The sequence below is a fragment of the Rhagoletis pomonella genome, unplaced genomic scaffold (genome assembly GCF_013731165.1).
Source record: "Rhagoletis pomonella isolate Grant_MI unplaced genomic scaffold, Rhpom_1.0 Rhpom_scaffold_00014, whole genome shotgun sequence".
Taxonomy (NCBI): domain Eukaryota; kingdom Metazoa; phylum Arthropoda; class Insecta; order Diptera; family Tephritidae; genus Rhagoletis; species Rhagoletis pomonella.
The window spans coordinates 14,944,600-14,969,203 of NW_023458568.1; the positions used below are offsets into that span (position 1 = coordinate 14,944,600).

Here is a 24,604-nt window from a genome sequence, read left to right on the forward strand (position 1 = left end):
TTCATTCAACATTCACTTAACTCGGATCGTAAGCAAATGAAAGCATTTGCAGTTGTGAATGGCATTCATTGCAGTTAAGAAACTTTAGGAATGATTCAAAATGATCTGGTAAACGCATTTCCAGGAGTAAAAATGAGGTACACTAGCAAATTCGTGCAGGATACTTTCAATAAAAATGACCTGTTAGAAATAATTGCCAACGAGCACATAGGGAAAGCAATGAAAATTGTAAACAAATATTGGCCGAGTATTATTTCCCAGACATGAAAAAAATGGTTAAAACATTAGCCGAAAATTGCGAAATTTGCAGGGAAAATAAATACAAATGCATATCGATACTGCACCCTATAGGAGTAACGCCTATCCCTAAAGCACCAGGAGAGATTCTTCACATAGATATATATTACACAGGAGGGAAATATTTTATTACATGCATAGATAAATTTTCAAAATTCGCTGTGGTAAAGAATATTACGTCTCGCAATACAATAGACGTAAAAAATCCACTTATTGAAATTATCTCGCAATTTTACGACACTAAACAGATTATCACGGATAATAAAGGAGCTTTCACATAAAAAACTGTCCTGAGTCTTCTACAAAATCAATTCAATATTTCTATGTTTACTGTTCCAGCACTTCACAGTCGAAGTAATGGCCAAGTGGAACGCTTTCATTCTACTCTGGCCGGAATTGCAAGATGCATAAAGGGAGATGCTACTGATGTAGTTGAATTGATTCTGTTAGCAACCCACAAATACAATAACTCAATTCATTCAGTTACCAAATATAAGCCAAAAGAACTATTATACAATTCAACTGAAGAAGTTAAAAAAGAAATTAGGAATCGTTTAAAAATGAAACAGGAAAAGGACTTAAGTTACCATAATAGAGAAACAAAACCAAGAGAATTTAAACCAGGTGAAATGGTCTATGTAAAAAGTAATAGGAAATAACTTTATAATGAAAAGGCTATTCAGGCGGATCTAGGGACTGCGGTAGTAATAGATGGCAAGCAAGTTCACAAAAATAATATAAAATGAACATTTACTTGCAGGGTTGTCCTTGTGCCGTTAGTGGTAGAGAGAATCGTGGATTACTCAACAGCTCTATTTATTCCGATACCATCAGGCGAAACCGCAATTTTTCAGAATTTAATTTATTTGAAACACACTATAAACTTTACAGTCATAGAAGAAGGATTTGTGGACAATATAAATAACTATAATAGCAGCTCTTAAAAATGAAAAAGAAAAAGAACTACTACAGCAGGACCTGGACGAGGTGGACGACTTAGTTCGCATGCTCAGGAGACCCGGTAGAACTCGACGTGCCATCGATTTCCTGGGGTCTGCTCTTAAATTTGTGGCTGGAGTCCCCGACCATCAAGACTTACAAATTTTGACAGCTACCGAAAATGAAATTATAAGGGCTGGAAATAGACAAATAGAAATAAACAAAGAAATTCAAGAAAAAATTGATGAAATAACAGACAGAATTAACAATATCAATACTAGAAATGCAATTGATTATGAAGTGGTCACTCTACTCATGGCACGAAGAAATAGAATAGTTATTGATAATTTAAAAAACATGTTGTATGGTGTAGCCTTAGCAAAATATAATATTGTAAACCCACTAATTTTAAATACAGAAGAAATCCGTTTGATAGAATTTAAGGAAAACACACTTGTTCTCATGTCCGATATTTTTACAATTTCAGATGTAAAAATTTATTACCAAAACTATGCACTGATTTATCTTGTAAAAATTCCCTGTGGCTCAAAATAACAAAAGGTTGTATTTAAGGAATAATTTAACTGCTAATTGTAAGGGAAACCAATATCCATTAGAAAATTGCAGAAAATCTGTAGGATATAACTATTGTAGTATTAATATGCAAGATGTTTGCCTTTTACAACTTCTAAACAACCATACAGCAAATTGTCCCATTACGGCGGCGGACCACTTAGAAGATATTGAAGTAATTAGAGACGGATTGATCATCACACGCAGCAGTAGGCTAGACATCGAAGAAAATGGAGAATTGATTAGAGCTAATGGAACCCTGTTAATTACATTTGAAAAATCTCTTACGATAAATGGAGAGAAATTCAAAGCAAATCATCAGATCGATATTATTGAGCTCCTAGCTCCTAGGAAAACTATTTTAAATGAGACAAGTCAACAAAAACACCTATCATTGCCATTCCTTCATAAACTGCATATTCGAAATAACGAGCGAATGGAAGAGATAAAAGTCGTTCTTGAAAATAGCAAATGGATGTGGTATGGCGTAATTGCAATACTCACAGCAATCATAATAGTAATATTGTATATGAAGTTAAAGCCTAGAATTATCAAAATAAAAACTGACACTGACCAGCCTCAACACAGTTTGTCAACGATGAACATTGGCAAAAGCAGAGAAGATATTAGAGCCCGCCTGGAAGCAATTATGGCTGAGGGCAACCACATTTGAGGGGGAGGGTAGTTAACATATGTAGTGGAATGTGCCACTTGCCACCAGCAACAATATCAGCAGCAGCAAATGTAAAAACGTGGGAACGAATGCATGTACATGACTAAATGTGAATACAAATGCTGCGTCAACAATTTAGCTTTAAGAAATTAGAAAATAAGAAATAGAATTAAGAGGTAGCATAGGTAGATTAAAATATGAATATTCAAATAAAGCCAGTCTTGATTTGACAACCAAAAATATCTTGTATACATAAATGATCAGAATGAAAAGAGAAATCGATTAAGCGGTGACTGTCTGTCCGTCCGTCTGTGCACACGATAACTCGAGTAAAAATTGAGATATCTTGACGAAACTTTGTACGTGTACAATAACCACGCCTACCTCCCATATAACGGTAATTTTCAGAAATACGAAAACTGCGATATTTTAGTAACTACTGAAGATTATTTACTCAAAATTGATATTTGCAACAATTTTTAGGCGAAAAATAAAAATATTATAAATTTTTGGAAAATGGGCGTAGCCACGTCCACTTATGGTTACATGTGTATAGCTTGGTAACCCCTGTACCAATTTCTTCCAAACTTGGCACAATTGTTAGCCTTGCTACAGCATACTAAATGACCGAAAATTTTTAAAATCGGACAATAACCACGCCCACATCCCATATAACGGTACTTTGGAGAAATACGAAATCTTCGATAAATCAGTAAATATAAAAGCTAATTTATTCAAAATTGATGCTTGCAACAACTCTTTATCAAGAAATACGTTTGTGATACAATTTTGGAAAATGGGCGTGGCACCGCCCACTTTTGATCACATATATGTATATCGGTAACCGTTTTACCAATTTGTACCAAACTCGGCACGGTTATTGTGCTTGCCACATAAAAGCAAACTGTTGAAAATTATTGAAATCGGACTAAAATTGAGGCCGCTTTTCATATAACGGTAAATTTCAGAAATGCTTGAAACTTCAATATTTCGAAAAGTAAGAGCCGGATTCGGATATCCGGTAGACTGCTGCCCTTAATAAATTTCACAAAATTGTTATATTCGATTTTTTTGTTTAGCGACCTACATGCTTATGGCCACGCTATCTGCTTTTTCGAGCTGAACTATCCAATGCGTAGTTAAGAACACAAAATTTCCCCTCTGAAAACAAAGTTATAAAATAATCCTGTATTAAAAAAATACAACCCGGATTTACCGATAATTTTTGGTAAAGAGAGGAGAAACGTCAAAGGAAAAAGACAAGTACCGAGCAAAGATCGCGAATACTAAAAAGTATCGAAGAGCTAAAAAGTTTTCTATGTAAAAACTTGTTTAATCGTTGCACAAAAATTTCGATCTTTCAATTACATAGAAAAATTAAAAAAAAATTTGCCAGTAAATACTGGGTGCGAAAATTATCTCCTATGATATACGGTATGAATGGCTTGTAAATGAGTATAGCGCTCATTTACTTCAATACTGTCATAACTGAAAAAACCAAAAGCCCGAGAAAAACGGATATAAAGTTGTGAATTTAGTGCATATACTGCCATAACAAAAATTAATATAAATACATTTTGTCCTAGTGAGCTACTGATAATTGGTACAGCTATGAAATTTTTACACAATATAGAATTATATTTCATTTTCCAAGAAAAGTCAAAACTTTTAAAATAATTGCTTTTAAAGACTTTAAATATGATTTGTGCTTATTGCAAGTTTATTTAAAAAACTCCATTGAAAACCTTGTTAGATCAGATTTCAGCAGTGTCTAGTCTAAATATATATATAAAAATGAAATGTCTTTCGCATGACGGCGATGCCTGACCAAACGGTTGAACCGATTTCAATTCTGTAAAAAGCACATTTTTGGACCTTCTGTGTGGAAGGTTCTTTGATTTAAACAAATTTGAAATTTTTTGTTGTTGTTGCCGAAAAATGAAGAAAGCTGAAACGTCACGATTTCACAATTTCATAGAGTTTTCCGTGTATTGAATGTCAGTAAACTACTAAACGGCTGGACCGATTTCGTTCATATTTGGAACATATCTCGGCACCTTGAAGGGAAATATTTCGACTAAAAATTTAATCGCTAGATGGCGCTGGGGTCAGGATATTCATAAAAATTGCATTTACTTGCTGATTTGGCTCATATTTAGAAAACAATTTAGCCAATTTAAAAGAAATATTTGGACTTGAAAATTACACGGTAGGTGGCCCTGTAGCCGAGACATCCCCAACAGTTATTTTACGCTAAGCGAAGGATATATCTACTATATATTTGTGGAAGTATGTATGTATGTATATATGTGCCAGGTTGCATCCTAAACGGACGGACAGAATCGAACAAAATTTTGACAGAGTATTGCCATGACACCTGAATCTATAATAGGGTAAAAAAGTGGGATTCGACAAGGGGGCGTGGCACCTCCCATAGGCGTGAAATTTTTAATCAGCCCTAACTTCGAAACTATAAGTCACATGAACTTGAAATTTGGTATGCAGTCATATATATAGACCTACTACAGTAGAGTATATATAAATGACTTTGTAAAAGTGGGCGTGGCACATCCCATAGGCGTGAAGTTTGTTATCAATCATAACTTCGGAACCATTAGTCACATGAACTTGAAATTTGGTATACAGTCATACATATGGTAGGTGCTTATAGTATGGTATAAATAAATGAGTTTGTAGAAGTGGGCGTGGCACATCCAATAGGCGTGGAATATTCTATCAGCTATAAATCCGAAACTATAAGTCATATGAACTTGAAATTTGCTATTCAGTCATATATATGGTAGGTGCTTATAGTAGGGTACATATGAGTGAGGTTGTAAAAGTGGGCGTGGCACATCCCATAGGAATATTTTATCAGCTATAACTCCGGAACTATAAGCTACATGAACTTGAAATTTGGTATGCAGACATAACTGTGGTAGGGGCTTACAGTAAATATATATAAAGGGGGTTTGTTAAAGAGAGCGTGGCACATCCCATAGACGTGGAAATTTTTATCAGCTATAATTTCACAACCATCAGTCATATGAAATTGAAATTAGGAATGCAGACATATCTGCGGTAGGTGCTTACAGTATATACATGAGTTTGTAAAAAGGGGCGTGGTCCCTTTTATCAACTATAACTTGGGAACCATAAGTCCTAAAAACTTGAAATTTGGTGTGCAGGTATATCTACGGTAGGCGCTTTAAGTAAGGCATATATAACTGAGTGGAACATCCCATAGGCGTGGAAAATTCGGAATCATATGTCACGGAAAATTGAAATTTGGTACGCAGACGTATCTATAGTAGGTGCTTATAGTGGGCTATATATAAGTGCGTTTGTAAACGGGGAGCGGCACGTCCCATGGACCTGGAATGTTCTATCAGCTATAACTCCGGAGCTATAAGCAGGGTTCGGAAATTCTAATTTATGATTATTCGTTTTCATTCTTTTACGAGATTTATCGCGATCGATAATATTCCAAGTCTATTTTTGCATTCTTTCATCGCGAGTGAGCAAACATTCGGAATGCGATCGTCAAAAGAATGTTCGCTGCTTTTCATTCGCCATCGAAAAAAGCAAAGAAATTTCCTCTCACTCGAATATGAGAAGTCCGAGCATTGCCGATGTCGGCCTCTCATAAATAACAACAAGTAAGAAAGTCTAAGTTCGGGCGGAGCCGAACATTAAATACCCGGCGCAAGTATTAAATATATGGTTTTCACCTTTCCGAAAGCTACCGCTACATAGCAAGCCGGGGTGTATCAATTTGAGTAAATTAGCTTCCTTAAATTTCGAAATATTGAAGTTTTAAGCATTTCTGAAATTTACCGTTATGTGAAAAGAAGCCTCAATTTTAGTCCGATTTCAATAATTTTCAACATTTTGCTTTTATGTGGCAAGCACAATAACCGTACCGACTTTGGTACAAATTGGTAAAACGGTTACCGATATACATATATGTGATCATAAGTGGGCGGTGATAAAGAGTTGTTGCAAGCATCAATTTTGAATAAATTAGCTTTTATATTTACTGATTTATCGAAGATTTCTTATTTCTCCAAATTAGCGTTAGATGGGATGTGGGCGTGGTTATTGTCCGATTTTAAAAATTTTCGGTCATTTAGTATGCTGTAGCAAGGCTACAATGGGCAATGGGGTATAGTCATTGCGCTGGGTATGCAGTTACAGTTGCATGGCTATACTCAATCCCGACTCTTGCGTCCTCGTTCGCGCACTCTGGGCAACGTGAGCAACCCATGTGCGAGATGCGGTAACCAATCCGAGTGGAACCTTGGGTCGCGGCAGAAAGAGAGGGAGCTTCGGTGGGGCTCACTGAAGTCTGCAGCGTCTATTCACCAGTACGTGCGGCTGCAAGCGGGTGTCTGCTTGGAGCAAGCGGCTCGCTATATAAACGTGTATTTGGTTGCGAAACCACCCCCGTCCCAGCAATGGGTTGTGCGCTGGGCTTGGGGCCCGCCACGTAAAAACCACTTCCAGTGAAGAAGCAAGGCAAAGCCTCGGATGAGAACCCCTCTTATGATGACGACCACGGCAAACGTTTAAAGGACTACTATTTGAGGGCATGCACCTTGAATGTCCGGACCCTTAATGGGGAAGGTGCCTCTGCCCGGCTGGTTGATGTCCTCGTAAGGACAAAAGCTGACATCACCACCATCCAAGAAATGCGTTGGACGGGGCAAGGCAGACAATGTCTGGGGCCTTGCGACGTCTACTACAGCTGCCATGTAAAGGAGCGCAAATTCTGAGTTGGATTTGTGGTGGGAGAGAGACCCCGTCGTCGAGTACTGTCGTTCACCCCGGTGGACGAGCTTCTAGCCACAATGCGCATCAAAGCGAGATTCTTCAACATCTCGCTCATCTGCGCCCATGCCACGACGGAAGAGAAGGATGAGGCATCCAAGGATCTCTTCTATGAGCGCTTGGAGCGCACGTACGAGCGCTGCCCCCGTCATGATATCAAAATCGTGCTTGGCGACTTCAATGCCAGGGTGGGCAAAGAAGGGATCTTTGGAACTACCGTCGGAAAATTCAGCCTCCACGACGAAACGTCCGACAACGGATTGAGGCTGATCGACTTCGCCGGAGCCCGAAACATGGTAGTATGCAGTACTAGGTTCAAGCATAAAAAGATCCATCAATCTACCTGGCTGTCTCCGGATCGAAAAACGAGAAACCAAATCGATCATGTTGTGATAGACGGAAGGCATGCTTCCAGTGTTTTAGACGTACGCACACTCCGAGGCCCAAACATCGACTCGGACCACTATCTTGTTGCAGCCAAGATACGCACCCGCCTCTGTGCAGCTAAAAATGTGCGCCCAAATATGCAAGGAAAGCTTAACGTCGAAAAGCTGCAATCACAACAGACAACCAGCGCTTTCGCTACTCGACTCTCACACCTGCTCTCAGAGAGCACTCTTCAACAAACCGACATATGCGAGCAGTGGAACCAAATTTCCCGCTCATTAAGTACCGCCGCCGAAGAAGTAGTCGGATTTCAGCGGGCCCGAAAGAACAACTGGTACGATGAGGAGTGTCAGGAAGCTGCAGAGAAAAAAGACGCCGCCTACAGGGCCACGCTGCGATCGGGCGCAACGCGCGCTATGTGGGACCGCTATAGGGATCTGAAGAGGGAAGCGAGACGTATTTGCCGCAACAAGAAGAGAGAGGCAGAAATACGTGAGTGCGAGGAGCTTGAAATGCTGGCCGACAGGAGGAATGCCCGAAAATTTTACCAGAGAGGTAGAAGACTTACGGAAGGTTTAAAGACCGGGGCGCACTCCTGTAAGAACAATAATGGCGACCTAGTAATTGATGTCCAGAGCGTACATAAATTATGGAGGGAACACTTTTCCGCCCTACTAAATGGTAGCAGCACGGAAAGTTGTGGAGAAGAAGAACCCGAGCCCGCAGTCGATGATGACGGAGTCGACGTTCCACGGCCTGACTATGACGAGGTACGTATAGCAATAACGCGGCTGAAAAACAACAAAGCCGCTGGAGCTGACAGCCTGCCAGCTGAGCTATTCAAGTACGGCGGCGAGGAGTTGATAAGGTGCATGCATCAACTCTTGTGCAGAATATGGTCAGATGAACGCATGCCCGACGACTGGAACTTAAGTGCGCTCTGCCCAATCCACAAGAAAGGTGACCCCGCCATTCGCGCCAACTACTGCGGGGTCAGCCTTCTAAGCATAGGTTAAAGGGTCTTATCGAGCGTATTGTGTGAAAGACTGAAGCCCACCGTCAATGAACTGATTGGGCCTTATCAGTGTGGTTTTAGACCTGGCAAATCCACCATAGACCAGGTATTCACAATACGCCAAATCTTCGAAAAGACTCGCGAGAAAAGGATCGACACTCACCACCTATTTGTCGACTTTAAAGCCGCTTTTGACAGCACTAAAAGGAGTTGCCTATATGCCGCTATGTCTGAATTTGGCATCCCCTCAAAACTCATACGGCTGTGTAAAATGACGTTGAGCAATACCACCAGCTCCGTCAGAATTGGAAAAGACCTCCCCGAGCCGTTCGCCACAAAACGGGGTTTCAGACAGGGCGACTCCCTTTCATGTGACTTCTTTAACCTGATGTTGGAGAAGATAATAAGAGCTGCAGAACTGAACCGCTCAGGAACAATTTACTACAAGAGCGTGCAATTGCTGGCTTATGCCGATGACATCGACATCATCGGTAACAAAAACCGCGAAGTCTGTTCTGCCTTTTCCAAGTTGGATAGGGAAGCAAAGCGCATGGGTCTGGTGGTAAACGAGGACAAGACGAAGTATCTCCTGTAATCAAACAAACAGTCAGCACATTCGCGCCTTGGCACCCACGTCACTGTTGACAGTTACAATTTCGAGAAAGTAGAGAATTTCGTTTACTTGGGAACCAGCATTAACACCGATAATAATGTCAGCATGGAAGTCCAACGCAGAATCACTCTTGCAAACAAGTGCTACTTTGGACTGAGTAGGCAATTCAGGAGTAAAGTCCACTCTCGACGTACGAAAACCACGCTCTATAAGTCACTCATCATTCCCGTGCTGGTATATGGCGCAGAAGCATGGACAATGACAACATCCGATGAGGCGGCTCTTGGGGTGTTTGAGAGAAAGATTTTGCGGAAGATTTACGGTCCTTTACGCGTTGGCGACGGCGAGTACCGCAGACGATGGAACGATGAGCTGTATGAGATTTACAACGATATGGACATAGTGCAGCGAATTAAAATACAGCGGCTCCGCTGGCCTGGTCACGTCGTTCGAATAGATACCGACGCTCCAGCTCTGAAAGTATTCAACTCGGAACCCGCTGGTGGTAGCAGAGGAAGTGGGAGGCCCCCACTGCGATGGAAAGATCAGGTGGAGAAGGTCTTGGCTTCACTTGGCGCTTCCAATTGGCGTCAGTTGGCACAGAGGAGAAACGACTGGCGTGTTTTGCTGAACTCGGCCAAAATCGCTTAGGCGGTTACAGAAATAAGTTAATTGTAAAATCAATAATTTTTAAAGAAAGCTTTCTAAATATGAACGAAATCGGACAATAACTACTGGTTTACCAGACTCGTGCGCCATCTATCGGCAAATTTTTTAGTGCAATTATTCCTTTTCAGGTGGTTAATATACGTTCTAAATATGAACCAAATCGGACTATAAACACGGGATTTTCAAATATCTCGACTCCTGCGCCACCTATCTGATTAACTCATCTTTCGTATTGCATTGTCATCGGGTTCTGAGCCAACTGTGAAGTTTCAAGTCTATAGGTCATTGAGAAGTTGATCAAAAATTGATTGCAACATACATACATACATACAGAGCAAGACAAGGAGTTTTAGTTCGAATTGAAGTTCCACTCTACGGGAGTTACTCTTTCGATGCGCTCTCCTTGTATATATTAATTAAATTATAGTTTAAAAAACTAAAACCTCGCTATTATAATTTCCATTCGTACTGTCATCTGGTATGTAACTTGGAATAGAAATCGCTGCATCTTTTAGGCGCATCAATATTACATAGTTACATCCCGAGCTAATAAAAGGGAGGTAAAAAAAAAGAAAAACATACAGAGCAAGTGAAATAAAATAGAGGCACTTCAAAACTTTCACACAAAAATGTAACAATTCTCCTCTGCAATGAAAACCTGTTCATGGAGAAAAAGGCTTAACCGACACTGCGGGCAGAAAAAAATGTAAACAGAGTACAATTAAGCACTTAAGCCAAAATTGCTTTCGTTATAACTTTGTAACGGTGCTTCGTAGGACTTTGAAGTTTTGACAGCTGGTGCGTATGGTGGTAGGTAATCGATTTCCGTTAAAAACAGAAAATCGAACAGGTTGTCGCTTATGCCCTTTTGGCGGTTATGGCTCGTTATCTTAAAATCAACTTGTTTTTCTCTCTCAATTTATTTTATTTTATCGACTTTTTTGACCGCCATGGCATGATAATTCGTAACAATTGTTACACAATATTACTAACTATTGCTAAGTGCATAATCATGCCAATGGAAATGATATTTTAATTGATTTTACGATCAAAAATTCTTTGCAATAACGATACATTGCTTAAATCCAATATCTTTGCTAAATTTGCTACAACTTTTCTGTTTTAAAATCCGTTTGTAAAAGATTTTGATCTATATACTTTGAAATTAAATAAGCTTTAATATCGCATAAAAATAAGAACTAAAAGTTTGCAGCTTTTAGGTGTAATTCACAGTAGAATAACGATGCGACTTAAAATTGTGTCCGATTTCATCCATAGATTTACAGATAACTCTTAAGCTGATAATTTGATTCAACTATTTTGTTTTAAAAACTTTTTTTCTGAATGCATATGGTTTTCTAAATTTTCAGATGCAACGTGCATGTACTTAGAGTTATCATATTCGAATAACATTTTGAACAGCTTATTTTTAGACCAAAAGATATCTATATATTTCAAAAAAGAGTTGAAATAATGAACGGTCTAGTGCAGACGAGATTTTATAATTTCATAGTTTTAAACGGCCTAAATACCTTAACCCACTTAAAATTATATACAGCTATAACAGAAAAAACGCATCTTTAAATAATTTTTCATATTTGTAAAAAACGTGGGTTAAAATACGCTGGTAGAAGCTAGTAAATTAATAAAAGTTGCCTGATTTAAATAAATAAAATCATATTTAAAAGGTAATTAAATACAAAATTAGAGTTTGTCTCCCTCAGAACTATTCTGATACCAAAAGGTGCGACTATTCCATGGTAAAGATAAAAGTTGAATACAAAACGAATTAAACTAATTCTTATGTGTACATACCCATATTGTCTTTCTATCTATCTTTTTATGACACTTTAAGTAAGCACACATATCTGTTAATATGTGCATATACACCCACTAGCGTGTTTTTATACCTCTCTACGTGAATAGGGGGTATTATAATTTTATTCACCTAACTCGTTAATGAATTACTACCTAAGCTCTGACAAGTTTCGATGAAATTGACAAGTGATAAGAATATACAAAAAGGAGTAGAGGGTAAAAGTAAATATAGGTTTGTTTACTAAAAGTAGGGTTATGTTTCTTATTTGTTGGCGATTGCCTAAGAATAATATATATATATTTTTTTTTTTATCAAAATTACACTTTCATTAACCATAACTCTGTCACTTCTCAGCCGGTTTTGGTTACTTAAGTTTTCCTCGAAAGGCTTTTTAATTTTATATAACAAACATGAAATAACTTAAAAATCGGTTCAGTAAGGGCGAAGATATTGAAAATTCAATAGCTCCATATTTTTTAAGCTCAAAAAAAGCTGTAAACTTATAACATCACGAAAACCGTTTAAATTTCACATAATGCGCCTATCAAATTTGGATTCAGCGGAAAATTTTACATGGGATTCATGCATCAAGTGCCGTGATTATGAGAATTTTTGAAAATTTCTTACATTGTGTCATTTATTTATGATCGTCAGCACTAAGTCCAAACATTAAAGTCGATTTAAATAAAATGTTGAGGTGCTGCAGCAAATCGCCAAAATACGTATAGGTATGTATGTTCATCAAGAGATTCTTTTGGATTTTCGCATGTACACAAAAAAGTAAGATTTTGCCGGACAGTGTTATGTGATTAAATATGTGCATTAAACCAAGCAAAAAAAATTCCTGTAATGCGGCCGGAAACTGATTCAAGTTTTAGGATTTGGTATAGTAATTATCCTCCATGAGGGGAGAATCATATCGCACACCTAGATCTAAAGTGAGCTAACTCAAAATTCATAAAGGGAAATTTAACTGCATGTGACATATAAAAATATCCCACGAAAATTTTATTTAAAACTTTTAATGTAATCAATTCCTTATTAATACATTATGTGTAAACTAAATGGTTGCATTTGTAAAGACAATCTTAACTAGTAGCCTAATATAAATTTAGTTTAGTAAGTAGAGTGGAGTACTAAACTTACATTTTTTGACTTGTTTTCATGCAAATAGAGGAATATTAACAGGAAATCGACACCTGAGTGGAAGATCGACGTATCTCGGCAGGCAGTTCGAAAATGCGCTATTTCAGAAAACTTTTCAAGAACGCCCTATCTCTGAATTTGGTTCAAATGCGCTCTAACTCAGCTGCTGATTCCAAAACGCCCTATCTCAGCACATTTTCAATACATATTATTTTGAAACGAAATCTGAAATAGGTCCTTCTTAAACATAATTCTGGGAGAGGGTGTTTTTCAATAAAATTCTGAAATAAGGGATTTTTCAATCAAATTCTGAAGTAGGGCGTTCTCGAAAAGTTTTGTGATATGGGGCGATTTCGAACTGGCTGCCGAGATAGGTCGATCTTCCACTCAGGTGTCGAAATATGACTACTATTTTCTTACTACGAAGATATGTAGGACAGACGTATAAAAAATTAATAAATGTGAAGTAAATACATTTCGGCGCTCTTATGCCGAAGCATGAATGTGCAAAATTTATCAATTTTGAGTTATTGGGTTGACTTGATTAATCTTCCCAGAATACCATGCGTACACGGAAACCACATATATTACAATGTCAATTACATGAATGCAGAGCTAAGTCTCGTAAAACTTGATTTCCCAAAATTTTAATTTTTACACATTCATGTTTCTGGCATGCGGGGAACGATATGTACTTGCCGATTTGATTACAAAAATTATTTAAAAATCAGACGTCTCGGTTGCACAGAAAACCGGTTAATCGTTTCTGCAATTATTTCACATTGATTTTCTAAAATAAATTTTCGATGTATGCTTAAGATGTATAAACCTAAAGGTAAATTTTATAAGAAATTAAACTGACAATTTATTAAAACTAGTAAAAACACCAGAAATTCGGTGTATGCAGTAAAGAAATACTTACTAAAATTAAGAAATTAAATTTAAGCATATAATAAAATGTGATATTCGTAAATATACTTCAGTATTTAGTTGGAGATTTATTTAAAGAACTTCGTGAAAGACAGCAATTAATCTTGTACTGCTGGAGGCTTGATAACCCAGAAAATTGGCGCCGTTTAAGGTGAAGGGCATTTAGTATCACTTTATGGTGAAGGGCATTTAGTATCACACCTTTAAACTAAAGCTTTCTTAACCCTTTCAAAATAAAATTTCAACGACTGATTCTAAAATTTTTAAAATATGTATACCGGCTAAGTTTATATGGTTTAGTTCAAAAATCACATCAACAAATTTGTAAAGCTTTGAGCTTTCCCGTCATTCAGGGTTCTTTATAATGGTCAGTGATATCGTAGGTGTTTAAAAAAGGTCAACTATTTTTATTTTTTGCTTTCATGAAATATACTTCAAAACTATGAAAAACACTGTGCCACAAAAACTAAAAAAATTCAAACCACACGAAAGAGTCGATTTACTCACGAAACTATGGGCCAAATATAGTAAAACTGCGTTTTTGGATTTTCACTCTGGCGTCAGGATTTTTTTTCAAAGGGCTTTGAAATTCTAAAGATATGATTGATTCAAAAATTTATTTAATAAAATCAATGCAATGTAGAACAAATGGGTACCAAATGAAAGAGAAAATTCTATTGAACTTAAAAACACAACCTGCCTTATCCTGAGTTTCGCCTAAAAATATTCACCCGAAAATTCAAAAAAAAAAAAATATGGTTCATTATGCTCTAAAAAATATCTGTGTGAAATGTGAAAGTTTTTGGTCAATATCCTAGGCTTGCCCAAGTCCATCAAAGTTCAAGTACTAAAAAAAAATTTTCTTAGCTAACTTCGATTCTCTACAAAAAAGGTCCATATACCTAATTATGTAGGGCTAAAACTTTAGAAGATTATCGCAATTTTAGTAAAAAAATGTATTACTTAATTTATTTATTAATATTTATTTTTTCGGCATATTGAACTTTGATGGATTTTAGAGCATAGTGAACCATATTTTTGTTATTACCTATCAAAATTTTATAAAAAAAATGGATTTGTTTGTCCTCAAACAATAATTTTTTCAAAAATAAATATTGCAAATTTTTAAGGATTTTTAAGGACAAAATTTTTAAAGGACTTTTCCATAGCCATTCGCCCTTATGCACCAAAAGGTTTATTCTGTTATAATTCTACAGAATTTTTTCTTATATTTAATACCCTTATCTTTATGCTAAATTGCACTGAACTTTTTAAATAATTTTTTAAAATAATCATATTTTTTAAATTCCAAAGTCTTTTAAAAAAATCCTGACGTCAGAGAGAAAAACTAAGTACGCAGTTATACGCAGTTTTTTTTTTTAATATTCGTAATGTGTTTCGAGCTAACTTTTCAAGCTTTAACAAAAACCACATAAATCACAAGGTTTATACAAAATTTAGGAAAATTCCACAAATTTTCATCAATTTTTCAACTTATTAATCTAATTTTTGGGTATGCAAGCGACGCCAATGTATCCCATAGGAATAACACGTAAGAGAACGAGTTCTCCTCCTTTGTAGTTAATATAATTTTCTTGGATAAATCAGTCCGAAACTGTAAAATACATTGATTATGTGCCATTTAAGTATTATGCAGACTTTAATTTCCTAAATTGTCCTAGGCCTAGGGGGAAAAAAACAATCGATGCGGCATATCTTAGAATCATCATGAGTGGGGAGAATCATGGAGGATCATTGCAGTACCAAATACTAAAATTTGTTCGAGTTTCCAGTCGGATTGCTCTAGGTTTGTTTTCTGCCTTGGCCTAATGTGCATGCATTCATAGGTATGCATATGGCGCTATGCTTCAATAAAAGTCGATGAAGCAAAATGAAGTTCAGCATTTCACATCGTAATTTTCTTTGTGCTAATTAGAGGCAACGTTACCTTACCCTGGGCGTATACCCACCTGTCACTTGTGTGGTGCCTTCCCTCTGTGTTGTCGTCGATACGTGTTTAAACATGCTTAGAACGGCTTTGCTGTGAAAGAAAAGTTTAATGAATTGGGCGTTATATATTTTTTTCTCTGCGCTACCTGAAAATCTGATAATTCGTAGAAAATAAAAAAATAAAAAGTTTAAGTGCATCACAGGCTTATATTACATTTGGATTGGACCCAAATGCGTGATTTGCAATCAGTAATTTGAAGGCGTTTACACTGCTTTATTCGCCTTTCCTTTGACTTCTCATCAATTGAAAACGGAAAAGAAAAACAAAATGAATGTAAACAAACACTGCATGCCTTATATTTTTTAATGCGTTTTGGACACATAAGATGCAGTTATTCTTTGATTTAACTAACAACGGACAAATTAGCAATTTTTATACCCAAATATCAAAGATTTATTTATTACGTTGAATTTATTTTGATTTGAAAAATTCAAAATGTCAAAAACAAACAAAAGCCTGTGGAGAGCTCTTGTTTTTGAGTGTGGTCAATAAAATAGTTGGAAAACATTTTCTTTGTGATTTTGATTAAATGTGTTGCAATGCTTCATTTTGGAAATGCGAATTTGTGAGGATAAATGCCTGATTTGGTTTCGTATTTAATTTTTCTCGGCCAAATTTCGCATTTGGGCCCAATGTAAATGAACACTGAGGGGAAAAAATTTTAAAATCAATCAAGATCTTACTATAAACGTCAACGAAAGTACTGTATATTGGTAAATATTCTATTCAATTACGCGCATATTAAAATGACCGCGTTCGTTCTGAAAAAGCATCCGAAGTGAATAACCAAGATAGTCATAAAAAAAAACAAAAAAAAATATTTAATTTGCATGTTCCCTGCAGTGGAATTCGAACACTAACCCTCTCTGGATATCAAAAATTTGCGGCAAACATCTTTGCGCACTCAGCTACAGCCAGACATATAAATGTGCTTTGAAATGGTGAATTTCCATCAAAACCACAACACGCGCTTTTTACGGATAAACACTGAGTGGGGAAATAGGTAATCCATTACTTTTTTCTATCACGAAAAAGTTTGCGAAAACAGTTGTACGAAAGCGTTCATCTAAAAGTTAGCGAAGGAGTAGTGTGAACTCGAGCTAAGCTATATTTTTGTCTTCGTCCACCTGTCAACTTGTGTTTTCGTTTCTGGCGTGTTTTCAATAGGGTTGCCAGACGTACTGGTTTTCCAGTATTTGTCCTGATTTAAAAAAATTGTTCTGGCGTCCTACACTTAAATTGTCCTGGTTTTTTTAATGAAGGTCAATGCAGACACCCGTCTAATTGTTAGCAGATTTTTGCTTTGAAAAAAGGTTAAGCTTTCTGTCATTGAGTGAAAATCTCTCAAGTTGGCCACCCAAAATCACTTTATTCGGTTTACAATCACACAAAAAAAATAAAAAATTTGAGAAATTTTGGAAAATTCGAAGTTATTGTTATTAACTTTTTTTTATGAATTCTTCTTCTTCTTATTTGGCGCTGTAACCGCCTAAGCGATTTTGGCGGAGTTCAACGGAGCACGTCAGTCGTTTCTTTTGTGTGCCAACTGGCGCGAAGTGAAGCCAAGTCCTTCTCCAGCTTGTCTTTCCATCTCAGTGGGGGCCTTCCTCTTCCTCTGCTACCATCAGCGGGTTCCGAGTTGAATACTTTCAGAGCTGGAGCGTCGGTGTCCATTCGAACGTTATGACCAAGCCAACGGAGCCGCTGTATTTTAACTCGCTGCACTATGTCCATGTCGTTGGAAAGCTCATACAGCTCATCGTTCCATCGTCTGCGGTACTCGTCGTCGCCAACGCGTAAAGGCCGGTAAAGCTTCCGCAAAATCTTTCTCTCGAATACTTCAAGAGCAGCCTCATCGGATGTTGTCTTTGTCCATGCTTCTGCGCCATATACCAGCACGGGCATAATGAGTGACTTATAGAGGTTCTCGTACGTCGAGAGTGGACTTTACTTCTGAGTTGCCTACTCAGTCCAAAGTAGCACTTGTTGGTAAGAGTGATTCTGCGTTGGATTACCATGCTGACATTATTATCGGTGTTATTGCTGCTTCCCAAGTAAATGAAATTCTCTAATTTCTCGAAATTATAACTGTCAACAGTGACGTGGGTGCCAAGGCGTGAATGTGCTGACTGTTTGTTTGATGACAGGAGATACTTCGTCTTGTCCTCGTTTACCACCAGACCTATTCGTTTTGCTTCCTTATCCAACGTGGAAAAGGCAGGACAGACATCGCGGTTTTTAATACCAATGATATCGATGTCATCGGCTTAAGCCAGCAATTGCACGCTCTTGTAATAAATTGTTCCTGAGCAGTTCAGTTCTTCAGCTTTATTATCTTCTCCAACATCAGGTTAAAGAAGTCACATGAAAGAGAGTCGCCCTGTCTGAAGCCCCGCTTGGTGGCGAACAGCTCGGAGAGGTCTTTCCCAATTCTGATGGAGCTGGCGGTATTGCTTTAAAGTCGACAAAGAGGTGGTGAGCGTCGATCCTTTTCTCGCGGGTCTTTTCCACGATTTGACGTATTGTGAATAACTGGTCTATGGTGGATTTTCCAGGCCGAAACCCACACTGATAAGGCCCAATCAGCTCATTGGCGGTGGGCTTCAGTCTTTTACACAATACACTCGATAACCTATGCTTAGAAGGCTGATCCCTCGGTAGTTGGCGCGAATGACGTGGTCACCTTTCTTGTGGATTGGGCAGAGCACACTTAAATACCAGTCTTCGGGAAAGCGTTCATCTGACCATATTCTGCATAAGAGTTGATGCATGCACCTTATCAACTCCTCGCCACCATACTTAAATAGCTCAGCTGACAGCCTGTCAGCTCCAACAGCTTTGTTGTTTTTCAGCTGCGTTATTGCTATTCGTACTTCGCTATGATCAGGCGGAGGAAGATCGACTCCGTCATCATTGTCTGCGGGCTCGGGTTCTTCTTCTCCACAACTTTCCGTGCTGCTACCATTCAGTAGCGTGCAAAAGTGTTCCCGCCATAATTTAAGTACGTTCTGAACATCGGTAACTAGGTCGCCATTGTTGTTCTTACAGGAGTACGCCCTGGTCTTTAAACCTTCCGTAAATCGGCAAACTCTCTGGTAAAATTTTCGGGCATTCTTCCTGTCGGCCAGCATTTCAAGCTCTTCGCACTTACGTATTTCGGCCTCTCTCATCTTATTGCGGCAAATACGTATCGCTTCCCTCTTCAGATGCCTATAGCGGTCCCACATGCCATGCGGTTTGTCTGATCGCAGCGTGGCCCTGTAGGCGGCATCTTTTTCTCTGCAGCTTCCTTACACTCCTCATTGTACCAGTTGTTCTTTCGTGCTCGCTGAAGTCCGACTACTTCTTCGGCGGCGGTACTTAATGAGCGGGAAACGTGGTTCCACTGCTCGCATATGTCGGTTTGTTGAAGTCGAAAGTCGACTTTCTAGTGAAGTCGAACAACCCTTTTCGGCTTAAGAAAGCTAATGCTGCATTGGGAAAACGTTTTCCTATTAATAACGCGAATTTCTTCCGTTTTCTTTCGCTTCTAATCTCAGAAGAGGATGCCATTTCTACTCAACTTTTGCGAGGGGGAGCGCCATCCAGTGAGTGTTCGGACTGCTCCGCCTCTATGGCGATCAAATTATTGTGGAAGTTAAGTCAAGACGTAACTTCCATGAGATTTTCGTGGAAATATTCTAGAAGTTATGTCTGATCTTCGTTGACATTACGTCTGAAATAACTTCCACGGGCCCATGGAAGTTATGTAATTTACCTGAACTAAAGCGGACTACCATCGACGTTTAGAAGGAAATGAAAACTTTTTACTCAAAACTTTACGGACTTTCTTAAAAATACTGTCATTTAGTTGGATCTTTGGTGCTACAGCCACCGAGAAATACAACCGCTTAACAACAAAATGCTTATCAAAGCTTTTGTTTTTGCAAACATAGTTAAATAATAAATAATTATCGCCACTAAAAATAATCGTTTTATTTTATTTAAGGCTAAATAGTAAGATAATTCGAAATTTTTTATGAAAAAGTGTTTTGTGAATACTCACTGTAAATTATTTTTTTGGCTTGCGATTAATCATATGATTAATTCATCGATTATTTTATATTGCAAATTTTTTCTAATAAAAACTCTTAAAGGATAGTTTTGGATTTTTTCATGTTCTTTAAATGATTTCTTACAAATATTCAAAAATTTTATTCAGCTTGAGGCCTTTTGTTGAATGAAAAATGTTGTAGAAAAACAACAATAACACGGTGCTACAAAAAAAGTCATGAAATACACTCGAAACAAACCCTAGTGTAGGTTGTAGGTATGGTGGAGTACAACATGAAAACATAGTTCCTGAACCCCCCATTTTTTATACAAAAAAAAAACGTTATTTTGGTACTTGATGCACTTATCTACTAATAGCTTGACTATTTTCCATCCGATTTTACAAATTACAAAAATTAGACTTGGCTTGTTGAGAGTTTTCATCGGTTAAATTTTAATGAGCCCCTATTTTTCTTAACTTTTTGAAATTCGATCATCGCTAAATTCAAAAATTTCAATGAAAGTTGCCAAATATGTGGTATTTATCTAAAAGAACATTGATTTTCGAATAAATTGATACCTTATTCAATGCAATTGCATAAAAATTGTCGAAGTTAAGCAATTTAAACAAAGATATGGCCTTGAATTCATTTGTGTGTATGTACTAGAGGTTTACGCCGACATGTTTTGAGGCGGCGGCGTGGTCAACTTCAACGCCGGCGCTACTGCCGATAGGGTAGATTCCAAAGAGCCATGAGGCTACTAATCTTATCATGCCATCTCGTAAGCGTTAGGCATTCGCCATGTCAATTCAGATTATAATTATATTTAATTCATTCATTGAATTAGTTTTAAATTTACATATATACATACATACACACATGGCTCTATATGTGCTCTACAGATCCGTATGTACTATTTAAATTTAAAGAAATAAAAAGATTTAAAAAGTTAAGTTATTGGGGTAATTTATGTCGCTATCAATAAATTTTTGCAATAATCTTATCAATCGTTATGTTAAATTCACGGAGTTCTTACGATTTCTTGCAAATTCATATTGGGCCTTTTTGACCCACTGTTAAAAAAAGGCTTATAGATGGTTAAATTTTCCACTAAGATATTAAGCGCAAAATTTTTGTTAGGAGAACCGAATGCTATTAATAATACTAATTTTTACAAAAAAGGGGGAACTTCAACCCAGTGTAGAAAACGTTGCGATGCGAGGGAGTGGGGTTTGACCACCACTAAGGAATGCCAACGTAATTTTCACACAGCCACCTAGTACTTGTATATGTATGTGGGACTCCAGAACAAAATTACTTACGAATGTAAAAACTAGCAAAAAAAACTGTTTGCTTTTTATTGAAAATCAGTTTAAATATTAAAAAAAAATACTCAGGAAAATCACCTTGTCTTTGTTTTATCTCCAATCATGGAGGAGTTGTCAGACGCAATGATGCCTCTTCTGTTAAAACTGCTTTCTAAGATATTGGTGCTAAAGTTTTTACTAGTGTTCGCCCAGCGGTTGAAATTCAGCCGCTAAAATTAAGGATAGTTTATGTGAGTTGGGTTAAGCTGTAATAACATTGGTTGAAATGGGTTAAGTGGTGGGGAATTTAGCTTAGTACTTAGCATAGCATAACCTACCATAACATAAGATTAAATAACATAACATATGTAGTATAACACACCACAATAAAACATCGCACATTCTGCAGTTGTATTTCCTTTTTATCCTTATCACTTTCTTCCTCTCTATCTTTGTCTCTATCGCTTTTAATGTTTATGTTTATATTTATCTTCACCTTCATGTTCATATTCATGTTCATGTTCAAGTTCATGTTCATGTTCAAGTTCATGTTCATGTTCATATTCATGTTCATCTTCATCTTCATCTTCGTATTCACCTTCGTTTATATTTAGGTTTCTTTACTTTTATTCTAATCTTTGCCTTTATCCCTTTCTTCTTCTACATATTCAACTATACCTTCTTCCTTGCATGAATCTTAATCTTCATAAATCTGATTCCTAAACTGCTGCTTAGCAGATTTCTTTAATTCAGTAACAATATTAAAGCATACATTTAGGAGGCATTTCTGCCCCAACCATGTACATGCACGCCATTAGTATTGGTGTCACTTTTGGGGTGTAAAGAAAACATGATTGCCTATTTGTATATAAGATAAGATACCAAAAACCAAAAACCAAAAAATATATGGAAACATCATTATATTGCAATATATTCGGGGTCTTCATCAAAAGTGATAAACTGATTTAATTATCATTTTAACTCGTTTATCGGAAGTTTATCAATTTATATGAACGCCGCTATTATTTTATATTTCATTAAATAAGAATAAAAATCGTGTTTATTTTGGTTCACTTTATGCCAAATGATGTCATTGATGCCACATCAAGTGATATCATGTCATGTGGTGAAATTGGGTGTGGTGAGTTGCAGTATGGTGGAATTGGGTGTGGGAGTTACGGTGTTGTGAATTCAGGTGTGGTGGATTTAAGAGGTGTGGGGAATTAAGGTGTGGTGAATTAATGTGTGGTGACCTCAGGTTGAGTAAGTTTTTAAGCGGAGATGAGTTGAGGTGAGTTAAGTTAAGTTAAGGGGTTATGATCTTTATCCTTATCTTCAACTTCATCTTCATCGTCATCTTCTTCTTCATCTTCATCTTCATCTTCATCTTCATCTTCATCTTCATCTTCATCTTCATCTTCATCATCTTCATCATCTTCATCATCTTCATCTTCATCTTCATCTTCATCTTCATCTTCATCTTCATCTTCATCTTCATCTTCATCTTCTTCCTCGTCTTGGTCTTCATCTTCTTCTTCATCTTTACCCTGATCTAAATATGTCCATTCTTTTCTTCATTTACATATTCACCCCCATCGTTGTTATTAGGTTAGGTATTTAAATTTTCCTTCCTTTTTGTCTTTGTATTTATGTTTCTTTATGTTTTATTTTAATTTCTGTATTTATCCCTTTCTTCTTCTCCATACTCAACTTTACCTTCTTCCTTATTTGAGTCTAATCTATTCATGTACATACATACATACATCTTATTCCTAAACTGCTGCTCAATATTAAAACATGCATTTAGGATAGGGCTGCCAGATATTTCTGTGGCCAAACCGGGACACTTTAGGGGGGAAAGGGGGAGAGGGGCTTCCCTTTCGCTTCGAAAAAATTACGCGCGAAAGGATGTAGTAAAATTTTATTTTGACAGACAAAACTAAAAACAAGTGAGATCATGAGATCTTTACAACGTCCGCCAACAAAATAAAACAACTTATCACAACTAAAGCTCAGAGAATTTTTCACAATGCACGCACCTTTTTTATACTTTATAAAAATACAATTTATACTAAATACATCAAAACACATAAATATAAAATTTCTAAACTTTGTTCTAAACTCGGGAAAAAAAAAGTTTTGCAGCCCATAAAATTTTAGTTGATTTTTGGCATTGTTCTTACTGAGAGTTTCTTCTATACAAACTATGTTCCGTAATTCTTTTTATATGGAAGACACTGTCAGCAAAAAACAAAAAATGCTAAAAATCAACCGAATTTTCTGGCAACTTCAGACTTGCACTTTATTAATTGGCTCAAAAGCTACATTTTCAAAATTTTTCTAAAGGATCTGTTTGGAAGTTGTGATTTGATGAAAGAGCCTCTAATTCGACATTAAGCCTGTTCCTGTATTTATTTTTAATGAGATTCATCTCCGAAAATTTTCTTTCGGCAGCAGCACTACTGTGTGGTAAAATAGCTAATGTCAGCTTATACTCTGCCAAATTGCTAAACATACACACTGTGAGGACTAAATGTTCAGTATGAAATTTAGCCCTCACAAACGTCTACAACATAAGCGGCAATACGACACCGCACAACAGCCAGTCAAGCAACACAACTCATAGCAACACAACTCGTAGCAACACACGACAGCATCTTTGCGACCACGGCAACGAAACATCACACAGCAACATGTGGCTGCACGACCACGCAACATCAAGCACACAGCCCATAAAATATGCGCGTTCCTTATCTCCCAGAAATAGTCAGAAAAAGTCCGAAGTAGTCAGATTTAGTCCAAAAAGCGTTCCTTAACTCGGAAATGACAGCAAAAATGAGAGAGCAACAGTCAGTGAGAGCGACTCTCATCAGTCCGAAGTAGTCAGATTTAGTCAGAAGAATTTTTTCTGGCAAAATCCTGAAAAGTGTCAAACTCAACTGAATTTAAATTAACGGAAATTAAAGAATACGCAAAAAGTGAGAATAATCTAAAAAGTAAAAGAAATGAATTGAAATTGGAAGGAGGCAAAAAATAATTGATATAGCAAGTGTTTATTGTGCTTGTGCTTGTGTGAATGTGTTTTGTACATACATTTCTGTTCTTATTTGACGTTAGTTTTGTTGTTGCCATTCTTTGGACTAAAAAATTTGGTTTTTTGCGTTCCTTTACTTTTCCTGTTACTCTCTTTTAGTGAGCGCATTTTGCTTACGCTCTGGCATTTTGACACTTTTCAGATTTTAGTCCAAAAAGATAAGGAATGAACCTAATATAGAGCACAGCCAGAAAACAGGCAGTCAGCACGGAGGTGTGGTCGCGAGTGAACGACTACAGTTGAAGGGAGCGATAGCTTGTGAGTGGT

General features: G+C 37.1%; 1 protein-coding gene across 1 annotated transcript in view; it reads right to left on the reverse strand.

Moving 5' to 3' along the window:
• The window catches only part of LOC118749270, a 129,462-nt gene that overhangs the window by 15,838 nt on the left and 89,020 nt on the right, over nucleotides 1-24,604 (reverse strand). The window contains exon 4 of the mRNA XM_036484070.1: nucleotides 15,862-15,932. Coding sequence (XP_036339963.1) covers nucleotides 15,862-15,932 — 71 coding nt within the window. The remainder of the gene's footprint in view (nucleotides 1-15,861; nucleotides 15,933-24,604) is intronic.